Raw genomic sequence first — 27,561 nt, 5'->3', positions numbered from 1 at the left:
CCTCTTAAATTACAATGAACAACGCTCATATGAACTTACAGAGACTGCGGCAGCATGCACAGGGCCTGCACCAGGCCCTCTGCACATATACCATGGCTTCCAGTTTAATGTTTTTATGGAATTCCTGAGTGGATGAACAAGAGAGCCTCTAATTCTCATGACTTCTCTTTCCCTTCTGCCCATTTTTCCTGTCCACATTTGGTGTGACTGTTTTATATTATCATGTTTTATTTTGTCATTTTTTAATATTATCTCTTAGAAGCCTGTTCTTTCCTAATGAGAGACAGAAAGGGAAGAGAGTGGATCAGATGGGGAGCTGGAGAGGAACTTGACAGAATAGAGGAAGGAGAAATTGTAGTCAGGATATATTACGTAGGAAAAAAAACCAATTTTCAATAAGGGGTGGTAGAACCTATATGCCAATGAACTAGTGGACAAATAGTAAATAATGGTATTTCTGTTATTTAATATTAAAAGGTGATAAGGGGAAACACTGATGTATGAAACTTTAGAACATGAAGCTAGCTAGACTTGAGAAACCAGCTAGGCAGGATCCTATACACGTCTAGAGTAAGTAGGTGAGTCTGCAAGCAGCATTATAGATTAGTGATTGCCAGAGCTGCAGGAATAAGGAAATGGGAAACAACCGTTTTTGGAATTTTTTAAAATTATTTTTATTTAGTTCTGAGACAGGATCTTATGTATCTCTGACTGGCCTCAAACATACTATGCAGCGCAACAATGAACTTGAACTCAATTAAAGAGATTTATTGTTATTTTATGGGTATGAATGTTTTTGCCTGTGCTTGTGTTAAGTGCAGTGTTTATGCCTGGTGCCTGAAGACCAAGAATGTTGGACCCCCGGAACTGGAGTTAGGGACCTTTGTTAGCTGACACATGGGTGCTGGAAACTGGACCTGTTCGGTTTTCTGTTAATAATTTCTTGGTTTGTTTGTATTTTTTTTTTTTTTTATGTGCACCGGTATTATCTGATGCACTCTGGACAACTTAAACCAGCGTACCCTGCCGCCCGCGCGGGGGCGACCGGGACCGCGTCCCCACCGCGCACGCGCGCAGGGCAGGCGTGCGCCTGCGCAGCAGCGCTGAAGAGAAAACGTCAGCACGTACCGGCGCGGGAGGCGCCAGGACTGCGAGGAGGACTCGGTGGTCCGGCCGCGTGGGCTCACACGAGGTTAGAGGTCGCCCGGCGTGGCCCCGTGGGGCTGGGGCCGCCGGGAGACGGCTCCTGTGGACATGGAGACTCGGGGTGTGGTCCCGGAGCGAGCCGAGGCTCTAGGTGGACTTGGGGCCCGGAGCCGGCGTGGTGGCTTGCGGGTGGCGGCGGCCCGCGCGGTCTGCAGCGGGGCCTTAGGCGGAGAGAGGTTCTGGGGTGCGCGATGGGGTCCCGGGATGCGGGTGGGGTCGCAGCTCACAGTTCTCTGCACCCACAGGCAGCTCGCGGCGTCCGGCCGCGCGGGACTGCTCAAGATGTCGTACATGCTTCCGCATCTGCACAATGGCTGGCAGGTAGACCAGGCCATTCTTTCGGAGGAGGACCGCGTGGTCGTCATTCGTTTCGGACACGACTGGGACCCCACTTGCATGAAGATGGACGAGGTTCTGTACAGCATCGCCGAGAAGGTAAAACGCGTGCAGTGTTCGCTCTGCTGGGCCCGGCAACGCGGTTTGGACGCACCCGAGTCCCGGGTGCCATGCCGACGCGTAGACCCACAGAGAGAGAACCTGGGGTTCGTGTACGGGGAAGGTTTGTGCCGGAAGTGGTCAGGGTTTCCCAAAATTGGAAGGGATTTATGATTTGCCTCCTAAAGTAAGGGACTTATTGGGATGATGAATTCTGTTGCTCTGATGATTGGGGAGGGGGATTGCACTGGGATCGCTTTTGTATGTAATCGATTTTAAAAGAATTTACCGGGGCCATGTGCGATGGAATGAGAATTTGGTCCCAGCACTCTGGAAGCTGAGGCAGACTTACCTTTCTGAGCTCCAGGCCAGTCAGGACTGTATAAGACCCAGTCTCAAAAAGGAAGTTAGCGTATCAAGTGTGCATAGTGAACAGAATGAATTTGCAGGCTTTGTTGGGGTTCTGGAGCTTACTTAAAAAGCTTAATTTAACAGGATTGGCCTTTTCGTGGTACATTATTTACTGTATTTGTCAAACAACTTCTAGGTTGTGACTTTTTTAGCCTTTTTTTTTTTTTAATCCTTTTGGGGAGAAAGGGAAAACAGATTTATTAGGTAGCCCAGGGTGACTTTGGACTGACTTTCTCCCTGCCTCAACACAAGTCCTGGGATGATAGGCAACCTCCAAGTACTTTGTAAGTTGTCTAATTTGTAGCTTGCAGGTATTCAAATACAAAAAGTGTTAGGAGAAAGTTAGAGTTGTGTTTGGGTAGAATTGGTGTTATTAATTTTCCCATTTATAAGCTGGGTGGCAGTACCTACACTCTTTCTGTGAATTCCTTTTGACCAGTTTTGGAATGACTTAGGTTTCTGTAATTGTAGCAATAAGGCAAATGGAAAAAACAGTAAAGTAATAAAATATTTCATGATATTATTCCATAAGTAATTTAAATATTCTTTTGTTGTGTTTTTTGTTTGGTTGGGTTTTTGCTGGTATGTTTGTTTGTGTTTTTTGTTTGTTTTTGTTTTGTTTTGAGACAGGGCCTCCCTAAAGTAGCCTTGGAACCCGTATAGACCAGGCCTAGAAGTCTGTTGACCTCAGAGTCAAATACCTGCCTTGGCCTCCACCTCCCAGTGATAGGATTAAAGGCGTTTGCCACCTTTCCTAGCTTGAAAATTTGTTTTAAAGAAATGCTGAAAGTGTTTTTCCTCTCACAAATACTAATGGAAGCTGGTTTAAAGTAATTCTTACCTTTCAAATGACTCCTATAGGATTATCACTTCATTTACTTGTGCTGTAATTGAAGCCAGGCCTTGGGCACCAGGCAGGTGTCATACCCCTGAGCCACAATCACCATACCAAAGAAATTCCATGGAGTAAGACCTAGGAACGTCATATGCAGCAGAGGCAACACTGATGGTGTTCCATGGGTTGGTTGCTTTCTGCTTTCATATTTAGGAGAGAACAAGGGAGGACAGTTCCAACACCCAGTTATATCACAGGTGTGTTTGGTAGTGCTTCTATATACCCTGTTGTTCTAGGCTGAGGCCCAGGGAGTTGAGGAACCCCTCAGTGGGGATCGGGCTGCTCAGCCATCCCTGGCCTGTTCCTCTTGCACTCCAGGACTGTGAAGCCTTGAGGGTGTGGCTAAGGATAGGGCAGGCAGCGTTTCTCTTCCATGCTGGCTGTCCTACCAGTCAGGGGCAAGAGGTAAGGGTAAGGTGGTTGGGTCCCTTAGACAAAGGCAAATGCTGAACCTCACCGAAGCATCACTAAAAGCAAGTTCGTTCTGTTGAGTCTGCAGCGGATGGGGACACCTGTTCTAAATAGTCCTAACCTGAAGGTGGCATGAGCCTCACGGGCTTCACCTGTCCAGATGGCTGGGAGCGAGGCCCTTGGCTTTTCCCAGCTAAACAGAGCTTAGGATTTGCCACACGTGTTCTCTTTTCATTGTACTGTCAGCTGCAGTTGGTGCCTGTCAGTTCTAGACATGCATTGTATTTACTATTGGGCTCATTAATTAGTCTCCTTTAAAAATATTTTCTTAAGGCTTTAAAATTGCTTTTCTTTTTTTTCTTTTGTTTTGTTTTTTTCCTGAGACAGGGTTTCTCTATGTAGCTTGCACTGTCCTGGAATCACATTTTAGACCAGGCCGACCTCAGACTCACATCGAGCCTCCTACCTCTGCCTTTCTGAGTGCTAGTATTAAAGATGTGTGCTACTATACCTGGCAAATTGCTTCCCCCCCCTTCCTCTAAAAGTTTGATTGCCTTCTTAATAATGCCCTCACTTTTTAAAACTTTGTGCTGCTGGCATGCTAGACAAGTGCCCTCCAGAAGTCATCCTCAGTTCCTCTTCTGCCTCGTTATTCATTGAGGCAGGGTCTTTCCTTAAAACTAGAGCTTGCCAGTAAGGCTAGTCTTGCTAGGCAGCTTGCTCTAGGGAACTGGAGTCTTTCATCTCCCAAGACTAGAATTACAGATAGGCCACCATGCCTTCTTGGGTTTCTGAGGATTTGAACTTGGCCCCTGCAAGCTCTTTAACCACTGAGCAGTCTCTTCCATGCCCTTAATAAACTTTAATACTATGTTTTAGCATAGTAATTAAAAATGTAATAAAATAAAACAACTATTAAAGTTTTGCTTTCTAAGTATAATGGCAAAGTATTCATAATTCTGGAAACTCTGGGGGAACAGAAATTTTTGAAATTTAAGATTTTAGTATAAAGAACAGTATAACTATTTAAAAATCTCCCTCCGCAGAAATGGAAGATAGTGGGAGATCTTCCTCATCTTGTTTGAGTCCTGTTTGGATATCCCAGCTGTTTTAAAGTGAGTAAAAGTTTGTGTGTTCAGGCCGGACTTGAGTGTCCCGTTTCTCCTGTAATGTGTTGCATTAGCCAGTGTGCTTCTTCCTCTCACAGCGCCACCTCTGCCTGAGGCTGGGCTAGTTTTGAGGTAAATATTATAAGGAAGAAAGTGGTAGGGAGCAGATACACTTAAAGATCTAGAGATTACTGAGTATATTCTCTGTAAAATGATTTCGTGCAGTTTTACAGAGAGACTTTCATATACCTGTGATTTCTTCCTATCAGGTAGGAATCTACTTTGTAACAAAAGTGCTTTAGGGATCAGTATTCTTAATACTGTGACATGCAAAAATAGTGGCACAATTTTTGTGTGTTAAAAAGCCCATGCAGGTGGCATTTAAAATCTCTGAGGGATATATTGACATGTGAAAGTGTGTTCTCAAAGTAACGAACACATATATTGTGGCTGGTGAGATGGCTCAGCAAATGGAGGCATGAGCTTCACATGCAGTTTCCTGTCAGCGTGGCTGGGAGTGGGGCCACACAGGAACCCACATCAAGGTCAAGGAAAGAGCCAAGTCCACAAGTTCCCTGACCTCCACACGTGTGCCACAGAATATATGTACTGTATGTATACATATTATGCATACAGATGCAAACATGACAATGCTTAAGGGGTATTAGGGAGCCTGTTTCAGGCGTGACAGTAGGGATTGAGTTTGGTTTTTAGAAGTCAGCGCTCAGCTGGATGAGTCTCAGACACAAGCTGTGGGTTTTGAATGGCCCAGTAGCTGACAGTGGTTTGGGGCTGGCACTGACAGAACATGTAGGCTTCAGCCAGGCACTTCATGAGCTGGTTGGACAGCCTCTGCTACCTTGTGGTGAGAGTGCTAATGAAGCTGTTGTGGGTCTAGGCAGGCGAATGTAAAGGTTTCTACGAGTGGTGAAAGTATGATAGGCAAGTGTTGTGATGTGGAAGAGTTCCCTGACTCAGGTACGTGCTTGCTGGGAAGCACATAGAGATGTACCCATGCTTTCTGAATTCCAGCTTGTGGGAAATAAACATACGGGGCATATACAAAGCAATGTTTTCCCGTTTAGCTTTAGATTTTCAAAATGGTTATTGGAGGAAAAATAGTGGACATCTACTTTAATTTCAGTATGTAAAACAGGTGAAAATTTTAGTGAACTACAAATTGGCAAATGGATGGACAGTGAGAGGAGAAACCGTGCTGCTGATTTATATTTTAGCCCACATGCAAGCATGAGCCAGAGTCCAAGCAGCCACTGCTTTGAAATGGCACACACAGCTGTTGCAGATAGAATCCAGGAAGGCTCGGGAGTTAGCACAGGCCCAGGACGTCTGATGCTGTGCTGGTACTTTCTTACCTACCTGCCATACAAATAAGCAGAGGCCCCATCCTCACAAAAAGGATTTCAGTCTTGGTCAAGGCCCTGCTCCCAAGGTCTTGTTGGATGAGAGCCTCTCAACGCTTGAGTACAAAATTAAGATTGTGTAGTTACGTTAAGGCTGCATAGCCAGGACTATCTGTTAAATCCATATTCTTCAAAGATACATTTGTAATGACAGTGCTGTGTTTCTTGAGTTTTGAAATACACCTTTGTGTCAATTCCTCGAGGCAAACGGTGTTGGTGTCGCTTGTGCTCCGTGGCATCCTCTCTGGTTCTCCCGAGTCTGACAGGCCTATCTGCCGCCAATATGAACATCCGCCGTGCTCGGCCAGATGACCTGATGAACATGCAACACTGCAACCTCCTTTGCCTTCCTGAGAACTACCAGATGAAGTACTATTTCTATCATGGCCTCTCTTGGCCCCAACTCTCCTACATTGCTGAGGATGAAGATGGGAAGATTGTGGGTTATGTCCTTGCCAAAATGGAAGAGGATCCTGATGATGTCCCTCATGGACACATCACTTCACTGGCTGTGAAACGCTCCCACCGGCGCCTTGGCCTGGCCCAGAAGCTGATGGATCAGGCCTCACGGGCTATGATTGAGAACTTCAGTGCCAAGTATGTGTCCCTGCATGTCAGGAAGAGCAACCGAGCAGCCCTGCACCTGTATTCCAACACCCTGAACTTCCAGGTTAGTGAGGTGGAGCCCAAGTACTATGCAGATGGAGAAGATGCGTACGCTATGAAGAGAGACCTCTCACAGATGGCAGATGAGCTGAGACGCCAGATGGTGCTGAAGAAGAGCAAATACGTGTTGCTGGGTTCCAGAGAGAACCAGGAGAACCAGGGCAGCACACTCCCTGGTTCTGAAGGAGCTTGTCAGCAGGAGAACCTGGGTGGAGATGACAGCGGCAGTGACAGCAAGGACAGCTTGCAGGGCTTGGACCCTACTGCCTAGGCCCTGCTTGAGCATTACAGGTCCTCGTATTTTAGCCACATTTTTTCGTGGGAACCCTGTGCTTGCTGTGATCTGCACTACGTGCTCTAGGGTCATCTCACAGTGACCCCAGTGCCTTCTCATTTTCGTGCTTAGCAGCAGCCTTCCACATAAAACTAACCTATGTGATCATGACGGGACATCTGCACACAGGACCTGCTGTGCAGGAGCCGGGGAAGCTTGAGGACTGCCACGGCAGCACCTTTCTTGGCTTCTATGCTGCCCTCGTACCCTGTTTACTACTGCACTGATTGTGTGTATCTTGCAGGTTTCCTCCTTGAATGCCAAGCAGGAAGTGGGGACAATTCAAGAAGATCCCCAGCTTTCAGCATTTGCCATTATTTTCTGGGTTTTATTTCTTGGAATAGGCAGGACAATCAAGTTAGTTCTTATGCCCTTAGCCCCTATCTGGTGGAAATTGCTTACCCTTGCTTTCTCTGGAAACTGCCTTTGCCCTGCCCTGCCTTCCCTCTTTTTGAAGAAGAATGTTCCCTTTCCCAGTGGGAGAAGGTGGTAGGTATTGGACTTCCACGAAAGCATAATTTGGAGATCTTAAGGAAAGGACAAGCAGAAATTAAATTGCAATCTAACCTGAAAAAATAAAAATATTAAAAAAGGAGTATACTTTTGTTGTGAGAATTCATTGGTTCTTACCTAGTGCTTTACTTGGTCTCAAGGCCACCTCAGTGGAGGTAACGAATTCCGCCCTTATGGGGCTCTAGGTTGAAGACTTGTGATGCAAAGGGAGATAAAAGGAACTGTGATGTCACTTAGTATATATGTCTGGCTACTTCTGGATGACCTGCCATTTCCTGATTCAGTGGAGAACAGGGAAGAGGCCCTTTAAAAAGTTTAACTATAGACCAGCATGTAGTGTGGAAAATATGTTAAATTATTGAAATAGAGTATTTATAAAACAGGTGAGGTTTTCATTTTTGAGAGAACATGGTTCCTCTTTATCAGTTTCTGTATTGGGGGGACTGGAGAGTATAGGCTCTAAATAAATCCCCACTCTGAAAACTGCTGTGACTGTTCATTGGATTGGAGAAGGCAAGTTAGTCTTTCCATTACTGATAATTTAATTTTAACTTTGTTGTAATGCATATGAAGTGTTAGAGTATTTCTGCTTTATGACACTTAATATGTTGACAGGCCATTAAAATTGGGCAGAGTAAGCCAGTGTGGTAACATACCCCTTTGATCCCAGCTCTGGAGCTAGAGGTAGGCAAATGTTGAGTTCCAAGCCAGTCTGAGCTACGGAGTGAGTTCTGGGTCTGCTGGGACTACATAGTAAGACCTTGTCTTAAAAAAGAAAAAATTCTTGCCAGGAAATTGAGCTTTTATTTGTAAATGTTTTTACCTTAGTCCCTCATCTCAGTGTCCTCTAGGACCATGAGAAAACATGTTCACTGTTAAGCACACATCTTTCCATCCCATAGAACAGAGATACTCCCTACCCTACCCACCTATCCATCCCTTCCTCTCGTCTCCCACGGACTTCCTCATCTCAGAGTTGTCCATGATTGATACTCTTCCTTAGAGTTTTGAATGCAGCTTTCCCCTGTTTTTGCCCTGTTGTCTGTGACTGTCCAGAGTCAACCACAGAGCTTTTTAGGCTTGTCTGACTTGAGGGTGACCTCAACACAGGTGCCTTTTTATTGGTTGGGTTTTGATGTCCAGAGATTCCAGTGGCAGCCTGACACACGCTAAGCATTGAGTCTGTCACCATGGTAGATTTCTGATCCTGCATACACTGTTACGCTGTGACCAGCCCTTTCATGCTGCCCACTGTAGAGGGCTTCTACACTAATACTGAAGTCCCAGCATCAACACCAGCTGGAAGCAAATGGTGGCGGCGAGGTGCTCATCTCCAGCCCAGCCTCAGGTCCATGCCAAGCACTACCTTAGAGCCAGTGTCCACATGCTGAGTTTGCTCATTTTGTACTAACTACTAGATTGGCCCTGCAAGGAGAGAGCCCTAATTTATAGCTGCTCTCTTGTGTCTTAGCCTTTTTATTGCTTTTCTATTTTGTTTTCTTTGGTTTTTGTTTTTTGAGACAGGGTTTCTGTATGTAACATTCTGTTACATACATTCTGTATGTAACATTGCTGTCCTGGAACTCTGTAGGCTAGACTGGCCTTGAGCTCACAAAGATCTGCCTGCCTCTGCCTCCTATATTTTGAGATTACAGGCTCAAAAAGCCACCGCCACCAGCCAGCTGTGTCTTTGTCTATAGGTGGAGTTCTCGTTGCCTGGGTGACTTCCACACTCCAAAGTTCTGTGTCTGCCTTTTCAAGCAGAACAGTTTCCTCATGACTCCGCTCAGGAAATCTCATCTAGAGGCATTTGTGACAGACCTGGGTCCACTTTCAGTTCTGCTCTTTTCCATGGGGTTTGGTGCCACGGAATCTTTTTGAGGCTTAACTTCTCTGTATGTGAAGCACTAACAAGGTCCTCAGGATTATTGAAAGAATTAGAATTCATGAGGGGGGAGTTCCTTGTATGTGGTAGGTTCTTAGACACTTTGAGCCAGTCTGCCCTGAAATGTTACGAAAGTCCTTACACTCTGTTTGACATAGTCTTCGTTTAATGATGGGCCAGAGTAAGCTTGAAGAAAGGAAAACATTTGTGTCTTCAAACAGGTTGATGTTTATCCACTAAATGCCCCCATGTTTAAATGGTTGTTTGGTTGTTACTTAACTGTATATGTTTGACATGGAGTCAGTTAGAAAACAGAACACAGCCTCCATTCCTAACCTGATGATTCCATGGCCTCCACCTGCTTCTGTAGTGGCCATTTTATTTTTAAATAAAACTGTAATAGAATGTGTTTACTATGAAAGCTACGTCCTGGCAACCTAGCTAATAGTTTCACTGTGGATATGATGGGAGTGAGATGTGAGAGTGAGCTCCAGCTAAGGTGTGCGTGATATGTGAGGGTGCAGTGTTACTCCTGATTAATATGAAAGTATCCCTTGTGCGCCATAATGTGCAGATGGTGATGTACACACATCCCTCATGTGCACACCACCTACTCCTTATGTGCCAAGGCGTGTGGACAGTGGAGCACACACATACATAGTGCACCGTGTGCCACGTTTAAGATCTCCACGAAAGCTGGAGACGAGTGGAGTCCTTGTCAGGCGTAGCTCTGCCACTTCGTGGGCTAGGTTTAATTTCCTTGCTAATCTTCGAAATAACTAGAGTGCAGCTAATGCCTGTCACACTGTCAGCGTGGCGCTCTCGTTTGCCTCTAGCCCTTCCATCGGAAGCAGATCTCAGGTGCCATGCTATTCACCATAACTGGACTTCTGGGTGGGCTTTGTTTTTGTGTTGTGGGAATCCACTCCAGGGCATTGCATCTGCTGTGCAAGTGTGCCACTCGCCTACATTCCCCAGCTGGTAAGGTGAGAGTTTGTTCTTTTTGGTTTTTTTGCAGGTGGCTTGATGGGGGAAAATACTGGGGATTGAACCTAGGACCTTGCACATGCAGCAAACTGTCACTAGATTATGCCCGGACCAACTGGTCAGTTTTATCATTAAGAAATAAGGGATATGGGCATAATGGTGAATCCCTATTTCAAAATTCTAAAGGTCAGTGGTAATATGCTTGCTTGGTAGACATGAGGCCCTAGGTTCAATCCAGTGCCACAAAATGAAAAAAAAGCTCCAAGCTATTCATAGCTAGGTGAGGTTGGTACACACCTGTAATCCCAGTATTCAAGAGGCTGAAGCAGAAGGATCACAACCTCAAGGTTCCCTGGGGCAACAGAAAATGTGAGGTCATCCTATCTAAGCTCGTATCTCAGACAAACCAAAATGAACAGGTTCTGTATGTGTATTTGCATTCCCTTTGTCATGTAGCCTTGTCCTGAGGTGGTCAGGCTTGATGGCAAGCCCTTACCTGTCGAGCAAGCTCTAGTCTTCAGCTAAGGAAAGCAATAACAAGTCAACAGTTATTGACACCTCAGGGATGTTAAAGCAATTTAGGAAAGAAAGTGGAGTCGGGCTAGGAGATAACATTCTTCTATGACCTTGTGCCACTAATGAGTTACTTTCTCTGAGGGCAACTTGCTTGGTTCTTTCGATCATAAAATAAAATAATGTGTCAAAGAGTGGGTGGGTGGGGTGTGCAGCACGATGGCTCAGATGAGCTGAGTTCAGTGCTTAGAACATCTCTGTGGGTGAAAGGAGAAAACTGACTCCTGAAGTTGTTCTCAGACCTCCTCATGCATGCTGAGCAAACCCCGCAGCTGTGCACATATCCAGGGCAATCAGTTTAATCCTTTTAAAATGGAAATTGGGAAAGTAGATCAGTTGCTTTGTTGGTTGGTACCACTCCTGGTACTAGTGAGCTATCACTGCTGTCTTCGGTTTGAATGCACATCTTTAGTCCCCATGTCTCCCAATCACTGTCAGGCAGCATTGTCCCTATAAATAGAGAGCAGTCTGTGGACTTGGGGCCCATTTCTTAGCCTTAACCTCATTTGATCCTGACTGACTTCATCTGCAATGACCCTCTTTCTAGAGTCACTTCTTAGTTTTAGGGTTAGGAATGACTCTTGGCACAGTTCAACTATGGCGTGTCTAAGTTCAACCGTTATATAGTACGCAGAGCATTTTTTAAGGAACGCATCACACTCTGTGTCTGAGGCTGTTTTAAGATTTATCCTTAGGAAATAGGCACACAAATTTAAGGCAATGTGCGTAGTGGAATTATTGATACTCTCAGAAATTCAGGAAGAAAATAGCCAAAGAGTGCTAAAACATGGTGTAGCCATTTGATGGAATAATAGGCAGCTAAAAAGTGGTCTTTGGTGGAACCTGTTAGAATGCTCACCTAGCATGCACAATGCCCCAGGTTCCAACTCCAGTGCTACTGAAAATCAAGAGTGATGTCATGTTGTAGTCTCAGCACTCAGGAGGAACAGAAGTAGAAGGTCATACTTGGCTACATAGCAAGTTGAGGCCAGCCTGTCTTAAAAACAAAACAAAAATGTCTTTGGAAATTTATATGAGACTGCCTGTAGTTGAACACGTGCACAGTATGATCACATTTTGTTAAAATGGTATAGCTTTAGAATATAACTAAGAAAAGGTGGGGCAGAATTTAGCAAAAATATTAGCTGCAGTTGCTACTGCGTGGGATGTAAGGTGACTTGGTCTCCTTTTTTAAAAACATTGCACTAGTAAATTTGGACTTGAGAATTATAGAAAATTTATCATGTGGGATAGTAACAGTGTTTGCAAGCATTAAAGCAAAAGCAATGGATGTGAATGAATGGTTGAATTGGACAAGCATATTTAATGCATGTAATGAGTATTTGTCAAAGTACAAACTTATAAAATGTATGTGGCTCATTGGTAGGTGGGTGAGGGCTGTGGACATTTTCTGCAGAACTTTATTAACTTGACATCTGTGAGACAAGTTTAGTTTTTAAGTGACTTGGAAGTGTGTAAGTAGCACTGGTCAGAACTGAGGCAGCATGGTGTGGTTTTCCTGTCAGCTCTGTGGGACAAATATTTAATAGCTGGTTGAAAAATGCCCAGCTTCACAGTCTTGTTTTGCTTTAATTTATTTTTATAAAATGAAAGCCAATATGATTTTTTATTTTGGTTTTTAAAATCTCTTTCTAGGTTAAAAATTTTGCAGTTATTTATCTTGTGGATATTACAGAAGTGCCGGACTTCAACAAGATGTATGAATTGTATGACCCATGCACTGTCATGTTTTTCTTCAGGTATGTTACCTTAAAGTTGTTACCTAAGTGGAACACTGTTGCTTTGGAAGTTTGATGGGATAGATTCTTTTGTTTAGAAGGAAGTCAGTTGTGCAGTTTTACCACAAGACAATCACTGTGAATCTTTTAAATGGTTTCAAAGTAACAATTCCAGTTTTAACATCACTCAGTAACAAATTACCCTTTTGAAATACTGTTCAGAAACAGGTGTGAAGTATAATTAAATGGAAGACAGACATTCTTTCTGGCATTTAAGATGCCTTCAAATAAAATCTGCTGGTAAACAAAACTTTTAAAATACAACTTCACTGTTAAATATTGTCATTGACTTTATTTGGTATCCTTTGATAAAACCCAACAAGAAAACCTGGACTTAAGTCAAGATTATGTCAGAAAGAGATTGGGAAAGACATCCTCTATTTGACACTGGCACTGCTCATCAAAAGTTTTTCCTATAATTACTGAAGAAGTTGGTATATAGGCATAGAACTTCAAAAGCAGATTGATAAGCAGGGTTATGTGTTTCATCTTATACACAGACTTAGCCATGTAAACTGTCTCTCATTTATGAACTCAGCTCTGGAGGGACGGTAAGCACTGCCAGCTGACTCCCTGGCAGGGTCTCACAGGTGTGACCTGTGGGCTGTGTAATTTTGGGAGTTCCTTCCGGCTGTCTGAGGCTTCTCTTCTTGCTGCTGTTGGTGGGAGCCACTCTGCTCCTCAGGGCTCTTCTACCTGAATAGGGCAGCATCCATTTTCTGTCTCTCTGGGTCCTGGTTACACAATCCTCTGACCCCCAGTTCTCTCAGAGGGAGGAGGTTAGGCTCACTGTGTGGGACTCGGTAATGCAGGGTAAGCTCCTTTTTAAAGCCAGCCGCTGAGAGCTTGAATCCTGTCTGGAATGTTCTGTACAGTGTCACAGCTGCAGTCACGGGGTCACAGGAGGAATTTTTTTTTTTAGGATTTTGTCTATTACTCCTTGAGATTATCCTTCCCATAAACAAAGCAGGACCCTCTACAAGGTATCTAAGGATCAGCAATTCAAAGTCCTCATTGTACAGATCATCCAAGTCAGCATGGCCTGAGGTCTGCAGAGTGACCCCCACAGCTCCAGGCATAACTCCTGTTACCTTTGAAGCTGAGACTTAAGTGACAGCTCCAGCAGTTCTGAATCAGAGGGACTGGGGAGAAACAGGGATCCTCTTCCCCACCCACACCCTGAACACACACCCAGTAGGGCCAAACTGTTTAGCTAGTATGACTTGGCATCACCTTCCTAGCTGTGTGCTCCCTCTGAGAAAGGATCAGACCAAGTCCCCTTCATGACTGGTGTTTGAACAGGTCGACCTGTCTTGGAGCCACAATGAAGCCATTCTCTTCTATCCACAATTCTCTGTCCTTCACACTTTGAGGGTGTAAGTTACTGGGTGACTTCTGATGAGCAGGAGGAAATGATGTTCCCACTTTCGATGCCTCCTAGAGGTAGGGGAGCCACCCACCCTTGGGAGACATACCTACCGCTAAGTCCTGTGTCTGAGTATGCTAACCTGTGTTCATTCCAGGCCTTCAGCATCTCATTGTCTGGAGAGGCTGGGAATTTAATCTTCTCATTAACAGTCTTGAGTGGGTTCATCTCCGCGCCCTTTACTGACAGTGAGAAAGCAGGCGGCAGGTCCTTGTTTGAAAGTCTCTTCTGCTAAATATACAAGTTCATCCCTGACAAGTTCTGCTTCTCACAGCCGTGGGACAGTCGTTCCCACCGTGCAACCAAAGTTCCCTTTCCTCACTTCAGGTGGGGCAGGAGGGCCATCTTAGAGATGCAGTGATGGCGTGGAAGAAGGTTTCAGGGAACAACGTTGGTGTGTAGCTAGGAGGTAGTTGGCATACTTGGGGTCAGCAGGACAGAGTGTACTTAGAAAAGATGACAAATTTCCTTTCTTCTGGGACCCAACATTCCAGAACAAATGTCAGAAGTCGTCAGTTTATGTCCAGTGTGCACACTGAACTCCTACCAGGTGTTACTCTTAGGACTGGACAGACTTACAGAATCTTTGCAGAGCTATAACTGAAGCCCGTCTAACCCACACGGGCGTGTGTAAAGTGTACTTGTAGCACAAATGTACAGACAGTAAGCCACAGAACCTGGCGGGGCTGCTGTGGGTGTGGGTGGGAGGAGATGTGGGTTGAGGATGTAGAGTGCTACCCTGAGAGTAAATGTTTGACGCAGAGGAACTCTGTTAAACCAGTGGATCATGGTCCTGGACTCTAGTTGAAGCCAAATGTGTGATTCTGTAAACATGAAAAGTTAAACTAATAAAAATAGGCCTTTAGCAAACTCGGAAAAACAGATGCAAATGTAACATGGTTGACATCTTTATTTGAAAAGCAAAAGTACTGGTCCCTAAGGGGAAAAGCCTATCCTGAAAGACAAGTGACTAAAGGGCTGTGTGCTTCCAGTCAAAGCACGCAAGGCCATGCAAGGTCACCATTCTCGGCTGTTACAGAGCCTTTGGTCAGGCCATTCCAAGTCCCTGTAAGCCAAACACGACAAAGTCACACATCACTTTTTCAGGGAAACTAGTGCACCTCTCTGGAAAACTGCTTGTCTTTCCAAGTGATGCAACTGTCTTTGGCCTTTACAGTCCACAATGTGAATGCACAGTTGTCGGGCACAGTAATGCCTAGCACTTGGGAGGCAAAGGTAGGCAGATCTGAGTCTGAGGTCTATATAGTGAGTTCCAGGACTAGCAGAGCTACGTAGAGAAATGCTGTCTCAAAAATTAAAAAAAAAAAAAAGAAAAAGAAAACAAATGCACAGAAAATGTAGAGGAGGGCAGGAAGAACATATATTTGCTGCCTTGCACTCCTTGAAAATAGCATTTAGTGTTTGTTTTCGTTTTGTTTTGAGTAGTGGTCTCTTTCGATGGTCTGTGCCTTTAAGTAACAAGTGTTTAGAGCGGCCAGGAAAAGGGGCATGATGTGGAACTCTCTCTGTGAGCACTGCTGCTCTTTTCTCTTTCAGAAACAAGCATATCATGATTGATTTGGGCACTGGCAACAACAATAAGATCAACTGGGCCATGGAAGACAAGCAAGAGATGGTTGACATCATAGAGACCGTGTACCGTGGGGCTCGCAAAGGCCGGGGTCTGGTGGTGTCTCCCAAGGACTACTCCACTAAGTACAGATACTGAGCACTGCCTTCCCAGGCTGTGCAGAGGACACTGGGAGCCTCTTCCGTGTAGACACACTCAGCTCTTCAGAGCCTTTGGAAAGGGCTTGCAGCACAACATGGCTGTAGGGCTGGAGGATCCTTGAGCTGAGAGTTCTGGGGCCTTAACTAGCTGAAGCAAATAAACATGGTGAAGGAACAGTAGAAATCTGCTTTGTGCTTTACTGACTGTAAATGTCTGAACTCTTGAAGGGAAACCAAGGTGTTTGTCCCATGAGGCTGTGAAAAGTTCTGCAACCTCAAGTGGTTGCTAGAGCTGTTGGAACAAACTACCACAGACAGAGACATTTCGGCAGCACATTTTCAAGGTGTGAACCTGAGGTGACAGTGTTCTGGGGTCCCATCTGAAGCTGTCGGCTGTCTGCACTGGACCCTTGGCTCTAGAGGTCACTGGCAGTCTTTGGTCATCCTTGGAATGAGGCCCGTTAATGCTTTACAAGCTGTTTCCTCATGTGTTGTCAGTCTCAAATATCCCTAGTCATAGGAGCACCAGTCACATTGCCCGAGGGGCCCACCTCACTTCTATACAACCCATCTTGACTCATTCCATATGATAACCACTCTAAATACAGTCATGGTGTGAGATACTGGGTTTAAAACATGCATATATGAATTCTGGGGTGACATCCACAATAGGATCCAGTCCTAATTTTACTCAGCATGTTAAATAGCAGAGCAGGCTAAGTGTTATGCAAGTCTGAGGCCAGCCTGCTGAGCTCATCCCAAAACACAACTCCTAAATGTCAAGCCTTCCCTTTAGTGAGTATTCTTCCACTCTTGCTCAGATTGTGGCTGCATCATGCTTCCTACGGAGGTGGGGTCCCCGAATCTACTTCAGTTTTCTTTTGTTTCTTATCTTTCTGGTAATGTGGAGGGACCTGGGTCTTCCCTATCATCTCTCTGAACACAAACTCAGAAGGGAAAGGTCAGCATACAGGAGCCAACCTTGGACCAGCTCCTCATTGACTCAGGCACGCCTCTGTGCCTCTCTCATGTTTCCATGGTATGTATTGATAGCCACTGTCCAGGCACCTGGTAGATGGACAGTGCCTTCTGTTACTAAGCTGATCCATTATTAGTAAAACTCAGGAGTGAGGCAAATGTCTTACCTACATTTGCAGATAAATGCACTTTTAAAATTTGAGTTTGGGATTGCAGCTCAGTGATGGAGGTATTATGTACAACTCCTAGCACAAACAGTTTGTAACTAAAAATAAATGCTGTAAAGTGATACATGCTATCAAATTAAGCACGGTGGCACATGTATGCGATCGCGGCACCCGAGATGGAGGCAGGAGGAACTGGAGTTCAAAGCTAGTTTGAGTTAAAATGATACCATAGCTCAAAACAAAAAAGCTAAAAATAAGTAAAACTATTACTTAAAATGACTAAGAGGAAGTACAGTGATCTCAGTGTTATAAGGAACTAGTTTTTTAGAAAGTGGCCTTGAGCACCCGGCATGTTCTCAAAGACAGGAAAATGTCCAGAAAACATAAAAATACTCAACATTCATTGTTCAGGAAGGAGATGGAATCAGGCACAGTGTGATTCCGCTTTTCCCCCACAGGGATGCCGGATTCCTAAGATCAGGCAATAACAAGTGTTGATGAATATGGGGAGAAATTTAAGTCTTCACAAACTGCTGGTGGGGCTGTAATATGGATGTAGCCGCTTTAGAAAGGTAGGCACGTCCTTAGAAAGTTTAATATAATACTGTCTTACAGCCATGTCACTCCTGGACATAGGTCGAAGAAAAGAGAACAAATGTCCACACACAACCTTGTCCACAACACCATTATTCACAGCAGGCAGAATGCGGAAACCTAAATGTCCATCATAGATGTGCAGATAGGCAGGTCCATTCAGACAAAGTGGATTAGTGGTTGCTTAGGATTTGGGGATGAGATAAGAAGTGGATTATGTAGCAAATGGCTGCAGGGTTTCTCTGAGATGGTGAATATGTTCTAAAATTAATTATGCTGTTTGCACAGCATTTATAAGGTCAGATAGTTGTTCACTATTTTGGAGTGAATTTGTATAAAGTTAGAATTATACATTATTGATAATAGCTTTTCAAGTGTTAGAGAAAAAAAAAGGTTAGTGAACAGTTTCTATTCCACAGTCCTTGGTTATTTTATACCTCTTGCTATTGGACTGCCATAACGGAATGAGCAGACTGTAAACAATGGCTATATGTTTTCTCAGTTGTAGAGGTACAAGGCCAAGGTTCCAAGACAGTTCAGCTTCAGGACCCTGGCTTGCAGAGGCCAGCCTTCTCACTGTGCACACAGAGAAAGGTCAAACTTCTGTCTCTTGTGAGGACACCAGTCCTACTGGATCAGAGCTCTGCCCTTGCGACCTCATTTACCCATAATTACTTCCTTAGAGACCTTCTTTCTAATCACAGCTGTACTAGGATTAGTGCATAAGCATACCAGTTGGGGGTATGTAAGCATTTAGACCGCTACGAATACAGAGGGTCTGTTCAGTTGGCTCTCACTCAGCGACCATCTTCACTGTGCTCTGGGCCCGCAGAACAGGTCTTGATCATGCATTCCAGCTTTGGTCCAGCTGAAATCAACTGTTGGTTCTCTCAACATCTGAAAATTCATCTCCAAGCTTTCTACGATGCCCTTTAGGCAATGTCCAGGAATTACTCAAGATAAAGAAGAGTAAGCTTGGAAGTAAACCCAGAGGCATCAGCAGGAGGATGTAATCAAATTTGCAGATATACAAGTTTCCCAGTGTATTCAAGGAGGCAGCCTTATCACAGCAATATTCAGAAGCCACACCAGGCACAGAGAAAATGCACAGTACAGTGACTGTCACATAGCACTGAGTTGTTGGTCCAGAGTCCCAAATACCAACTGGTAAGCCCAGTACAGCAAAGAGAGGATGCAGAAGGTCATAGACTGCCTGTGCAGTCTTAGAGCATCCGAGACAGAGACCTAACACATGAACACATTCTGCTCACACTGGTGCTTTTAGGAGTACTAAGGGTAGGTAGCCCCTGACTGCTCTGGACCCACAGAGACAGCAAGACAGATACTGCACAGCACACAGAGCGCAGCCGAAGATTAAAGTATGGGGGAGTCCATTTGGAAGAGTAGTCCCATCCCTAAATTAAAATTTCAACTGATGAAAAGCATACAAATTGTCCTTTTTTGTTGTTGTTTTTGAGATGGTCTAACTCTGTAGCCCTGGCTGGCCTAGAACTAAGTAGACCAAATTTACTGAGGTCTGCCTGCCTCTGCTTCCTGAGTGCTTGGACTAAAGGCAACCTCCACAAGCCCTTAATTTTAAACTAAACCCAAAGGCAGGGTTCAGAAAGTAATGGATGAACATGCAGAGGCTCATGGAAGGCCATTGGGCATGTAAATTCAGTCTGTGAAGGTTTTGTGTCTTCATTTTTGTTTGCTTTTGAGACAGGTATCTACTGTAGAGCCAAATATTGCCTTAAATTCATGATCCTCCTGCCTCAGCTTCTCTGTGGCAGGGATCCAGGCATGTGTCACTGCCTGGTTTTTAAGATTCTGGTGAGGTCACAGGTCTGTTTGGCTTACTTCAAATATCCACTGTGGCTCTGCTAAAATTACAGTTATGACTAAGATGCTTTGAAATTTGGCACATTGTCGAATAGCACTGATTTCAAACCACCAACCATTGATCCATTTTAAGGCACACCTCTTTTTTTTTTTTTTTTTAAGAATTATTTATTTATTTTATGTATGTGAGTGCTCTATCTGTATGTGCACCTGTTTGCCAGAAGAGGGCATCAGATCATGTTATAGATGGATATGAGCCACCATGTGGTTGCTGGGAATTGTACTCAGGACCTCTGGAAGAGCAGTCAGTGCTCTTAATCTCTGAGCCATCTCTCCAGCCCTAAGGCACACCTTTTAAGATCAAAAGATGCCCACTACCCATGGGAACATCAGATGGTCCTCTGTTTCTCAGGTGTGTTTGGCCGAATGCTGTGGATTTAGTAAAACTTCTGACTTGCTGAAATGTGCAGAGGGTTTGTGGGTAATTTCTCACAATGGCATTATTAATAATACTATGACATCAATTAATGATCTCAGTGTCCAAGAGCTAGTAAACCTTCAGCTGCCCAGATGATCACTGCCACATACTGGAATATTAGGCAGCCACTTGGGGAAAAATAGATGAAATCTTCACATGGGACAATGTTATAATAGGTAAAGAGAATAGTCTATTAGATTCAGGTAACATGATTGAATATATTGAACTCCATAAGAGAAGCGTCATCAGTGGCCATTAACTGTAGAACTGGGGTTATTTTAATTTTACATTATGTATGAATAACTTTTTATTTTGGTTTTTCAAGACAGGGTTTCTCAGTGTAGTCCTGGCTATCCGAGATTCACTTTGTAGACTAGGCTGGCCTCCAACTTACAGAAATCTACCTGCCTCTGCCTCCTGAATGCTGGGATTAAAGGCATGAACCACCACACCCAACTGGAATACTTTTTATAAAAAAGAGGAGACCATAGCTATCTTAGATGAAAATAGCTATTTTACATTGGTTTGAGTAACTATCCATAAGGCTGAATAGCCTATCAAATTATCTTGACTTTATTCTATCCTTCAGTGATTCCTTGGTGGGATGAGATTCACCTCATGCCACAGGAAAGCTCTCTGGGAGAAAAGCATCTGCTTCAGATGAGAGCTGAAACAGGTTGGTTGCTGTGGAACAGCTTGCTTTCCTAGTTCCTATGTGTTGATTTAGCTGAGCTCTGAGGTCTCCAGTTTGTCCCTGAGTCTGATTATATTAAATCGAGTCTCAAAGGCACGAATGACCAGCAGGAGAGAGTTATTTAAAGGCCGATACAAATGGGACCATAGAGATGGATGATGTCTTAAGAGCCTTGGTGGCTCTTCCTGAAGGCCTGGATTAGATCCCCACAAGGCAGCTAACAACCATCTTTAATTCCAGCTCCATGAGATCCAAAACCCTCTTCTGGTCTCTTGTGATGCACAGAAATACATGCAAGCAAAGCATCCATACACAACAACAACAAAACAAAAAAACAAAAACAACTCAAGGAAATTAAAAAACAAAATCTTAACAGGCTCATATGCTTAGAAGAGTATCCTAACAGCCAGGTGGTGGCAGCACACACCTTTAATCCCAGCCCTTGGGAGGCAGAGACAGGTGGATCTCAGTCTGAAGACAGCCTGGTCCACAGAGCTAGTCCCAGGAGAGCCAGGGCCACACAGAGAAATCATGTCTTGAAAAACCAAGAAGCAAAAAGGCATTAAAAATAAAAATAATAACCACAGCTACAAGAAAGAACATAACATTGGGAGAGCAGGGAGGGGAGGATTGGGAGAAGTTAGAGGAAGGGAAAATATAATCAAACATATTGTATGAAAAGTAAAGAATTAAAAAAAATAAAAATAACTAAAAGCAACTACATCAGAAGACTATGATTTTTCAAACCAATACAGACATCTAATTTGGAATATATGTGAATTAATATAGTGTGTGCTTTTCTTCCATGATTTATAAATATGCACTGAAAAATATTCTGTCCTTTTTTTACAAGTCTCATCTTTGGTAAATAGTTGCCTTCTCAATTGGGTTATTATTTTATTCATTTTGTTTCTGTTAGTTGTTGTTTGTTTGTTTGTTTGTTTGACGACAAGGTTTCTGTGTAGCCTTGGCTGTCCTGGAACTCGCTTCCTGCCTCTGCCTCCTGAATGCTGGGTTTAAAGAAGTGTGCCACCACTGCCTGGCTTTGTTTCCATTTTTTATTTGTTAAAATGAGTTTCAGTGTTTAATGGGTTAGTCTATAGCTCGATGGTAGCCACTCGCCTATATTTCAGACCCTGGGTTTGACTTAAAGTAAGTGTTCAAAAAACAAATTAAAATTAAAAACTGGACATCAAAATTCATACTGCATAGATTATTATTACTCAAACAGTATAGTTTTCATTTTAGAAATTTCACATGACTTGTTTAACATCTTCAGGTCTGAAAGAGAATTTTGAGAGAGATTAGTTTATTTGCATGATTTACATACCAATGAATTAATGATCAGTTACATTCAAGTGTAGTTTTCAATAAGATTCTACAATTACCAGTAATTGCTAAGTACTTATATGGGTAAAATGCAGTATAGAGAAACACTTGAATGATAGATTTTCCTTTTCTTCAGATAAGAGTCGTCATGGATCTGGGGTTCAGACTGAGTGAACAGCATGCACTCTGCAGCCAGCGGAGCAGCAGCGTGGAGTCGGTGTCTGACGCTGGGCCTAACCACCCTCAAGTGTAAGGGTGATGGCCGTCCCCCCAGTGGGATCCCTGTGTGACGGCCCCCAGCCAAGAGCAAGCACAAGTTGGTGAAAGCATTCTCAGCACTTAGGTCTTTAACCTGAGCAATTTTAACAGCGCTTAAATAATCTTTAAGTACTTGGCTTCAGCCATGTTGTCTTTAGTGACTGTGCGTTTCAAGGAAGCAAAATTGTGACAGTTACAAACACTCAGTTTGACATGTAGGTCTAAATCTAGCCAGTTCACCCTGCTGCGTGACTGCCGGCATAGCACTCCAGCCAGTGTACCAGGAGGAGCAGGCCTGCCTGTTGCTGCTGTCGCCCGGCTGCTCTGGCCTCAGAAGATGGGAATTTGACAGGGGTGGGGGTGAGGGGTGGGATGGTTACAGTCCACAGTACCTGAAGGCACCTGGCTGAGCAGGACGGGTCTGACAGCACCTTTGTAGGGAAAGGTGCGTGCTTTGCCCACAGTTAGAGATTTTACATTTGTTTCATCATTCTGAGTGTGAGGAGTGGGATCTCCCTATGCTGTCCATGCTTGTTTCTCCAGGGCTGTGAAGCTACCGATTTGGATATCCGTGCAGCATTGACAGGCGACCCAGCTCTGATTTTGATGCATAAGTAGGGGTAATTTGCCATAAGCTGATTGTGAGGCAGAGCAAACAAAGGTATTTAAATTGTTCAGTGCCCATGGTGAGGGGCAGAAGTTTGAGGGTAGGGATTGGAGGGGTGAATGAGAAGACAGCAGAATGTCATTTGTGTATAACAGTGTCATAATGGGGCCAGTGAGATGGCTCAGGAGATGAAAATGCCACCAAGCCTGATGACCTGAGTTGGATTCCTAGTAGCCACATGGTGGACAAGAAGCAGCTTGCACAAGCTGTCTGTACTCTTGATTTCCACACTTGTGTTCTCATACATGCTCACATACATGCATGTACACATACATATATAAACACATAGACTAGAACTTAAGAAATAAAAGTACCATAATGCATTCCATTCATCTGTAAGCTAATATAAGTATGTTCAATGAAACCATGTATATATTCAGAACAGCATGTCATAACAAGCCAAAGTATTTTACAAACTGTATATCCATGTGTGTCATATGGGCATATAATATGTACGGTCTACGCCTGAAACAGCATTTATTTGCTCCTTAAGACTGAAATTCCTTAGAAAGGAAATGTTTCTACGGCAGAGGCTCAGTGTTGTCCTCCAGGCTGCTCATGGATATGATAAGGGCTCAGTAGAGTGTGACTTCTTTAAGTGATCAAACAAATACATTATCCCAGACAGGATTGACTAGCTACAGTGTTGCATTCATAATAATTTATATTGTGACTAAACACTGACTTAAGGAGTAAGGGTGAAAAAATACCGTGAATAAAATCTGATTTTTAAATGAGAGTTTTCATTTGCAATGTGTGCCTTTTAAGGAATCATGACCATGCTTTCATTGTGAAAAAGCACTTAGAAGAACCTCCCATCGGTCCTAAAGACTTTTCCTGTAATGACCAGGGGCAGTGATGAGAGCAGATACACAAAAGGCAATTTCTTAATGCCGGCCTTACCGTTTGTTCTTTGATAGAGTTCTCAATTCCAGCTTGAACCATTAGGTCATCCACATTTTTCTGTAAGTCCTCGATGCGATTTCCCATTTCTTCCAGTACAATGTCAAGGAGGATGGCACATGTGGTCCAGTTGGCCTGCCTCATGGACGCAGCCTGCTTCAACCTGCGCCTGCTCTGCCCAGGTCCCTGGACATGTGGAGCGCGGCGTTCGCGTGAGGGAGTCAGGCTGTTCGAAGTCAGTGTCATCACCCTTCCCTCAGCGTTCTTAGCACATTGTCTTTAACCCTCAGCTGTGGACCAAGTTTTGAAAACAGCTCCCCCAGCTTGTACATAATAGGCTCAAGGACTTGAGTTCAGTAAGTTTTAGCTGAGCCCTGAGTTTAAATGTGATGAAAACTAGCTCTCTTTAAAACTAATTTCCTTATGGTATATTTTTTTAAAAGATATTTGGTGGTGTGTGTTTGTGTGCGTGTATACAATGACACAGGTTTGAAGGTCAGGGGATGACTTTCGGAGACAATTCTCGCCTTTAAGATGGGTCCTATGGACTGATGTAAGGTTTGGCAGCAAGCACGCTTACAGGCTGAGTCACCTCAACAGCCCACTTCACTTGGTTTATTATTTAAGATCTATTTATTTCTGTGTGTAAGTATCTTGCCTGGATGAATCTATGTTCACCACAGACATGCCTAGTGCCTGAGGAGACCAGAAGCGGGCATAGGTTCCCTTGAAACTGGAGTTACGGATGGTTGTGAGCCACTGTGTGGGTGCTGGGAACCAAACCTGGGCCCTCTGCAGGAGCAGCAAATGCTCTTAACTGCTGAGCTATGTTCCCAGGCCTTGCAGCTGATGTTTTTAAAAGTGAATTTAATCATGTAAAAACAAAATAAAACTTTTTTTAACATGGGCAAGTGTTAGGGTAGTGTTAACCTAGAGTTTCACAAACTGTAAACATTCTATTTTATTTTTAAATTTTATAAAATAACTGTGTCCTAATAAATTCACAAGTGAAACATCACACAACTAGTCACAACTAGTCAGACACTTAGTCCTAACTGGCCACTAAACATCTAGAGGCTCACTGAGGTGTAGAGCTCGGGATTGCACATTACATCCTAATTGTTTGATCTCATTCCTCTGCGATGAAACACTGAAATGCTTGTTCCAGTTCACAATCTGGGGAGGGAGAACCTTCCTTCCTAAAGGAGACCTCAGCTCTGCTCTCCAAGCTGTGGAGTCTGGGTTGCAAACCTGATGGTTCAGCAAGGCTTGCTCTGCCAGGGCAGGGCATCTGGTCCCTGAGCTCTGTACTAGCCATTCAAGTTCCTGCTCTGCCAGTCAAGCAGGAAGCAGAACCTACCACACCGGAATGATAGTCCGAGCACCCAGATGCCATAGAAGCACAGATGTGAACACCAGGAAGTCATGTGTAAACAATCAGATACTTAAAAGCAGAGAACTAGACGCCACCCCTCCCAGTCTGACAATCCAGCGGCTTTAGGGTGTTTAGTGAAAACGGGAAAGGATATTTTTGAGGTTCAGTGTTGCAGTCAGAGCTCGGAAATGCTCTTCAAGCTCCCGAAGTAGATTTTCTGCCTGAAAAATGAAGCTCGGGTAACTGAATAAGGTATTTATTTTTGGTGTAGGGCATTCTAAGTATCATGAAATACCTAAACATACATGCCCATTGGTTTTGCTGCTGTTTATTGAGACAGGGCCTCCCTGTGTAGCCTTGACTGGGCTGGAACTCACTGTATGGACCCAGCTGGCCTCCAACTTGCAGTGGTCTCCTTGTGCTTCGCAGTGTCAGGAATATAGGTATTCCCCACGGGGCAGGGCACTTGTTTTGAGGCAGGGTCTGCTTGTGTACCGCAGGCTGACCTGAAACTCAGATCTGCTTCCCTCAGCTTTGGAGCTACAGGGCTGTGCCAGCACGAACACTATGGTGGACATGGCCTAAAGCATGAGAGTGGACCTGTAAAGCTCACTGTCAACACAGGGAACAGTCACCCGTTGCTACAGTCCATGGTGAGCCAAGGCCCCTTTGGGGCCTTCGTTTTTGCTTTGGCTATTTAATTGCACACAGCGTAAAACCTACAGAAAGGCAATGCGGAGACTGCTAAGCTTTCCGTTTGATACTTTATGGTCCACACACCCTGTGTGAGTCTACCTTGTGTGATCCTTGTCCCAACACTTGCAAAGGCCATAAACATGGAAGCGCAGGTCCTCGAACTCGGACCCTGAGCTCCTCTGTGCAGGTTTCCTGTGGCAGGCGGCCTTTCTGAAGAGTGTAAATGACGTGGACCCTAACAGATTCTTTTAAACTGGACTAGCATGAGGACCTGCCATGGAGACAGACTTGCTACAGCAGGGGCGGGCAACGCACAAGGCGGGGAAGGAAGGGGGCAGGGCTTGAACCTAAGGCGGAGCCTTTCTGAGGCAAAGGAGGGGTGGGGCGGGATCTGGGACAAGGGGCGGGACTTGGAGGAAGGGAAAGAGGCTCTTAGACGAAAGTACACCTGACTAGAGACGTGGGACCGGACTCAAGGATGGGGAGGAGGGTAAAGCAGATCAGCCGGGTATGGGACAAGGATCCAGGCTGTGTAGGAACAAGTTTCATCTCGAGCCGCCCAGCGTCCGCCATCACTCTTGGCTCACTACTTTGGTTCCCTAGCATCCCCACGGCTGCTGCCTCGATCGGTTTCAGCACCGTAAAGCCGGCGACTAGCCGGCGACCTTGGTCCGTAGGCCCTAGGGCACGCGTCACTTACCGCGCTCTGCAGCAGGTCCCCGCTGGGGACTTCCGGCGCCCGGGCGTCCATCCACACCAGCCTCGCAGTCCGGGGCCCTGGGTCTTCAGTGGACCCAGCAGCTGTCGCGCTCCCAAGTGGCCACGGGGAAACCCGGAGAGGGAGCGCGGGGGCAGGTTCGGACCAGACCAGCAGCTGGCCAATCCGGCTTTACTGGGTGTTTTCGTCCTTCAGAGCAGGTGACCTGGGAGGAATCCTGCCAGTAGTTATTCATTCTTGTTACTGTGGCACGACAAACGCTAACAGGACAGTGAGCACCATCCCCACTTCTGAACGCACAGTACAAATACATTAACCACACTCACCCTGACCCTCCATCTCCAGGGCTTTGGTCTCACACTTGATCCTCAGTGCCCATCAAACAGCAAGTGGCTCTCCTCTTACTCTTGGGACCACACCCTTCTCGCTTTTGACTAGGTCCAATCTTTCGTGGGATGCGTCTCCTCTTACTGGGGACCCCGCAGCGGTCAACAACCGATGACACGCTACACTGGGCAACTGAATTTGTTACAGCAAATCTGTCATCTCTGAAGATCTAAGGATGTCAGTTTCAGAACTGTTTCCACTGATGCTCAGACCTCCAAGTATGCTTTCACTGCGGGGAAACAAGATCTCAAAAGCCCTTTCCATTTTAGATCTGCGCCGTGGCGCATGCGTCACCCTGTGGCTGATTTCCCAGGACCGTGCTTCTATCAGTTGCCTGTTTTATTTACACATCTGCACACCCTGGGCTGAAACCTGAAGGCTGTGTCTATTTAGGCCACCGCAACACCTGTAGAGCCTCGTTCAGAGATAACACATGGATGTCAAGTATACTACAGGTGTGTTTCAGTTGATGGGGGCAGGGCAGCTAAATAGGTGGTTCACAGGTTAAAGGTTAAAGGCACTTGCTGGCTTTTGCGGAGGCCTAGGGTTTGGTTCCCAAAACCCCTGCATGGCTGCTCAATAGCTCCTGTTTCAGATGCTTCCTGGCCTCCACGGGCATGGCATGCACATAGTGTGCCTGCAGACATGAAGAGAAAACATTCCGACGCAAAAA

General features: G+C 44.9%; 3 protein-coding genes across 9 annotated transcripts; 2 read left to right on the top strand and 1 right to left on the bottom strand.

Moving 5' to 3' along the window:
* Positions 1-1,045: 1,045 nt before the first annotated feature.
* Positions 1,046-15,986, top strand: Txnl4a (thioredoxin like 4A). Of its 6 annotated transcripts, none has more exons than XM_021640053.2 (4): positions 1,046-1,192; positions 1,452-1,641; positions 12,503-12,606; positions 15,629-15,986. In XM_021640053.2, the coding sequence occupies exons 2-4, from the start codon at positions 1,489-1,491 to the stop codon at positions 15,798-15,800; spliced, it is 429 nt and encodes a 142-aa protein (XP_021495728.1). In that variant the 5' UTR covers positions 1,046-1,192; positions 1,452-1,488; the 3' UTR covers positions 15,801-15,986. The 6 variants fall into 6 exon arrangements, with proteins under 6 accessions (XP_021495728.1, XP_021495731.1, XP_060232982.1 ...); XM_021640056.2 differs by lacking the exons at positions 12,503-12,606; positions 15,629-15,986 and adding exons at positions 4,405-4,473; positions 6,092-7,483; XM_060376999.1 differs by lacking the exon at positions 15,629-15,986 and adding an exon at positions 4,405-4,473 and having other exon boundaries at positions 1,135-1,297.
* On the top strand, positions 6,172-7,483 carry LOC110550274 (N-alpha-acetyltransferase 11). Its single transcript, XM_021640052.2, has one exon. It carries the CDS (start codon positions 6,172-6,174, stop codon positions 6,823-6,825), a length of 654 nt encoding a protein of 217 aa, XP_021495727.1. The 3' UTR covers positions 6,826-7,483.
* Hsbp1l1 (heat shock factor binding protein 1 like 1) lies at positions 12,916-27,561 on the bottom strand. 2 transcript variants are annotated; one of them, XM_060377000.1, is made up of 5 exons: positions 26,828-27,561; positions 26,484-26,706; positions 25,242-25,308; positions 23,713-23,807; positions 12,916-14,895 (listed from the first exon to the last, which is right to left on the bottom strand). In XM_060377000.1, the coding sequence occupies exons 2-5, from the start codon at positions 26,532-26,534 to the stop codon at positions 14,872-14,874; spliced, it is 237 nt and encodes a 78-aa protein (XP_060232983.1). In that variant the 5' UTR covers positions 26,535-26,706; positions 26,828-27,561; the 3' UTR covers positions 12,916-14,871. The 2 variants fall into 2 exon arrangements, with proteins under 2 accessions (XP_060232983.1, XP_021495737.1); XM_021640062.2 differs by lacking the exon at positions 12,916-14,895 and adding an exon at positions 21,754-21,836 and having other exon boundaries at positions 26,828-27,536.

Source organism: Meriones unguiculatus, chromosome 2 (assembly GCF_030254825.1).
Source record: "Meriones unguiculatus strain TT.TT164.6M chromosome 2, Bangor_MerUng_6.1, whole genome shotgun sequence".
Classification (NCBI taxonomy): domain Eukaryota; kingdom Metazoa; phylum Chordata; class Mammalia; order Rodentia; family Muridae; genus Meriones; species Meriones unguiculatus.
This window is presented reverse-complemented; position numbering and strand designations above follow the sequence as displayed.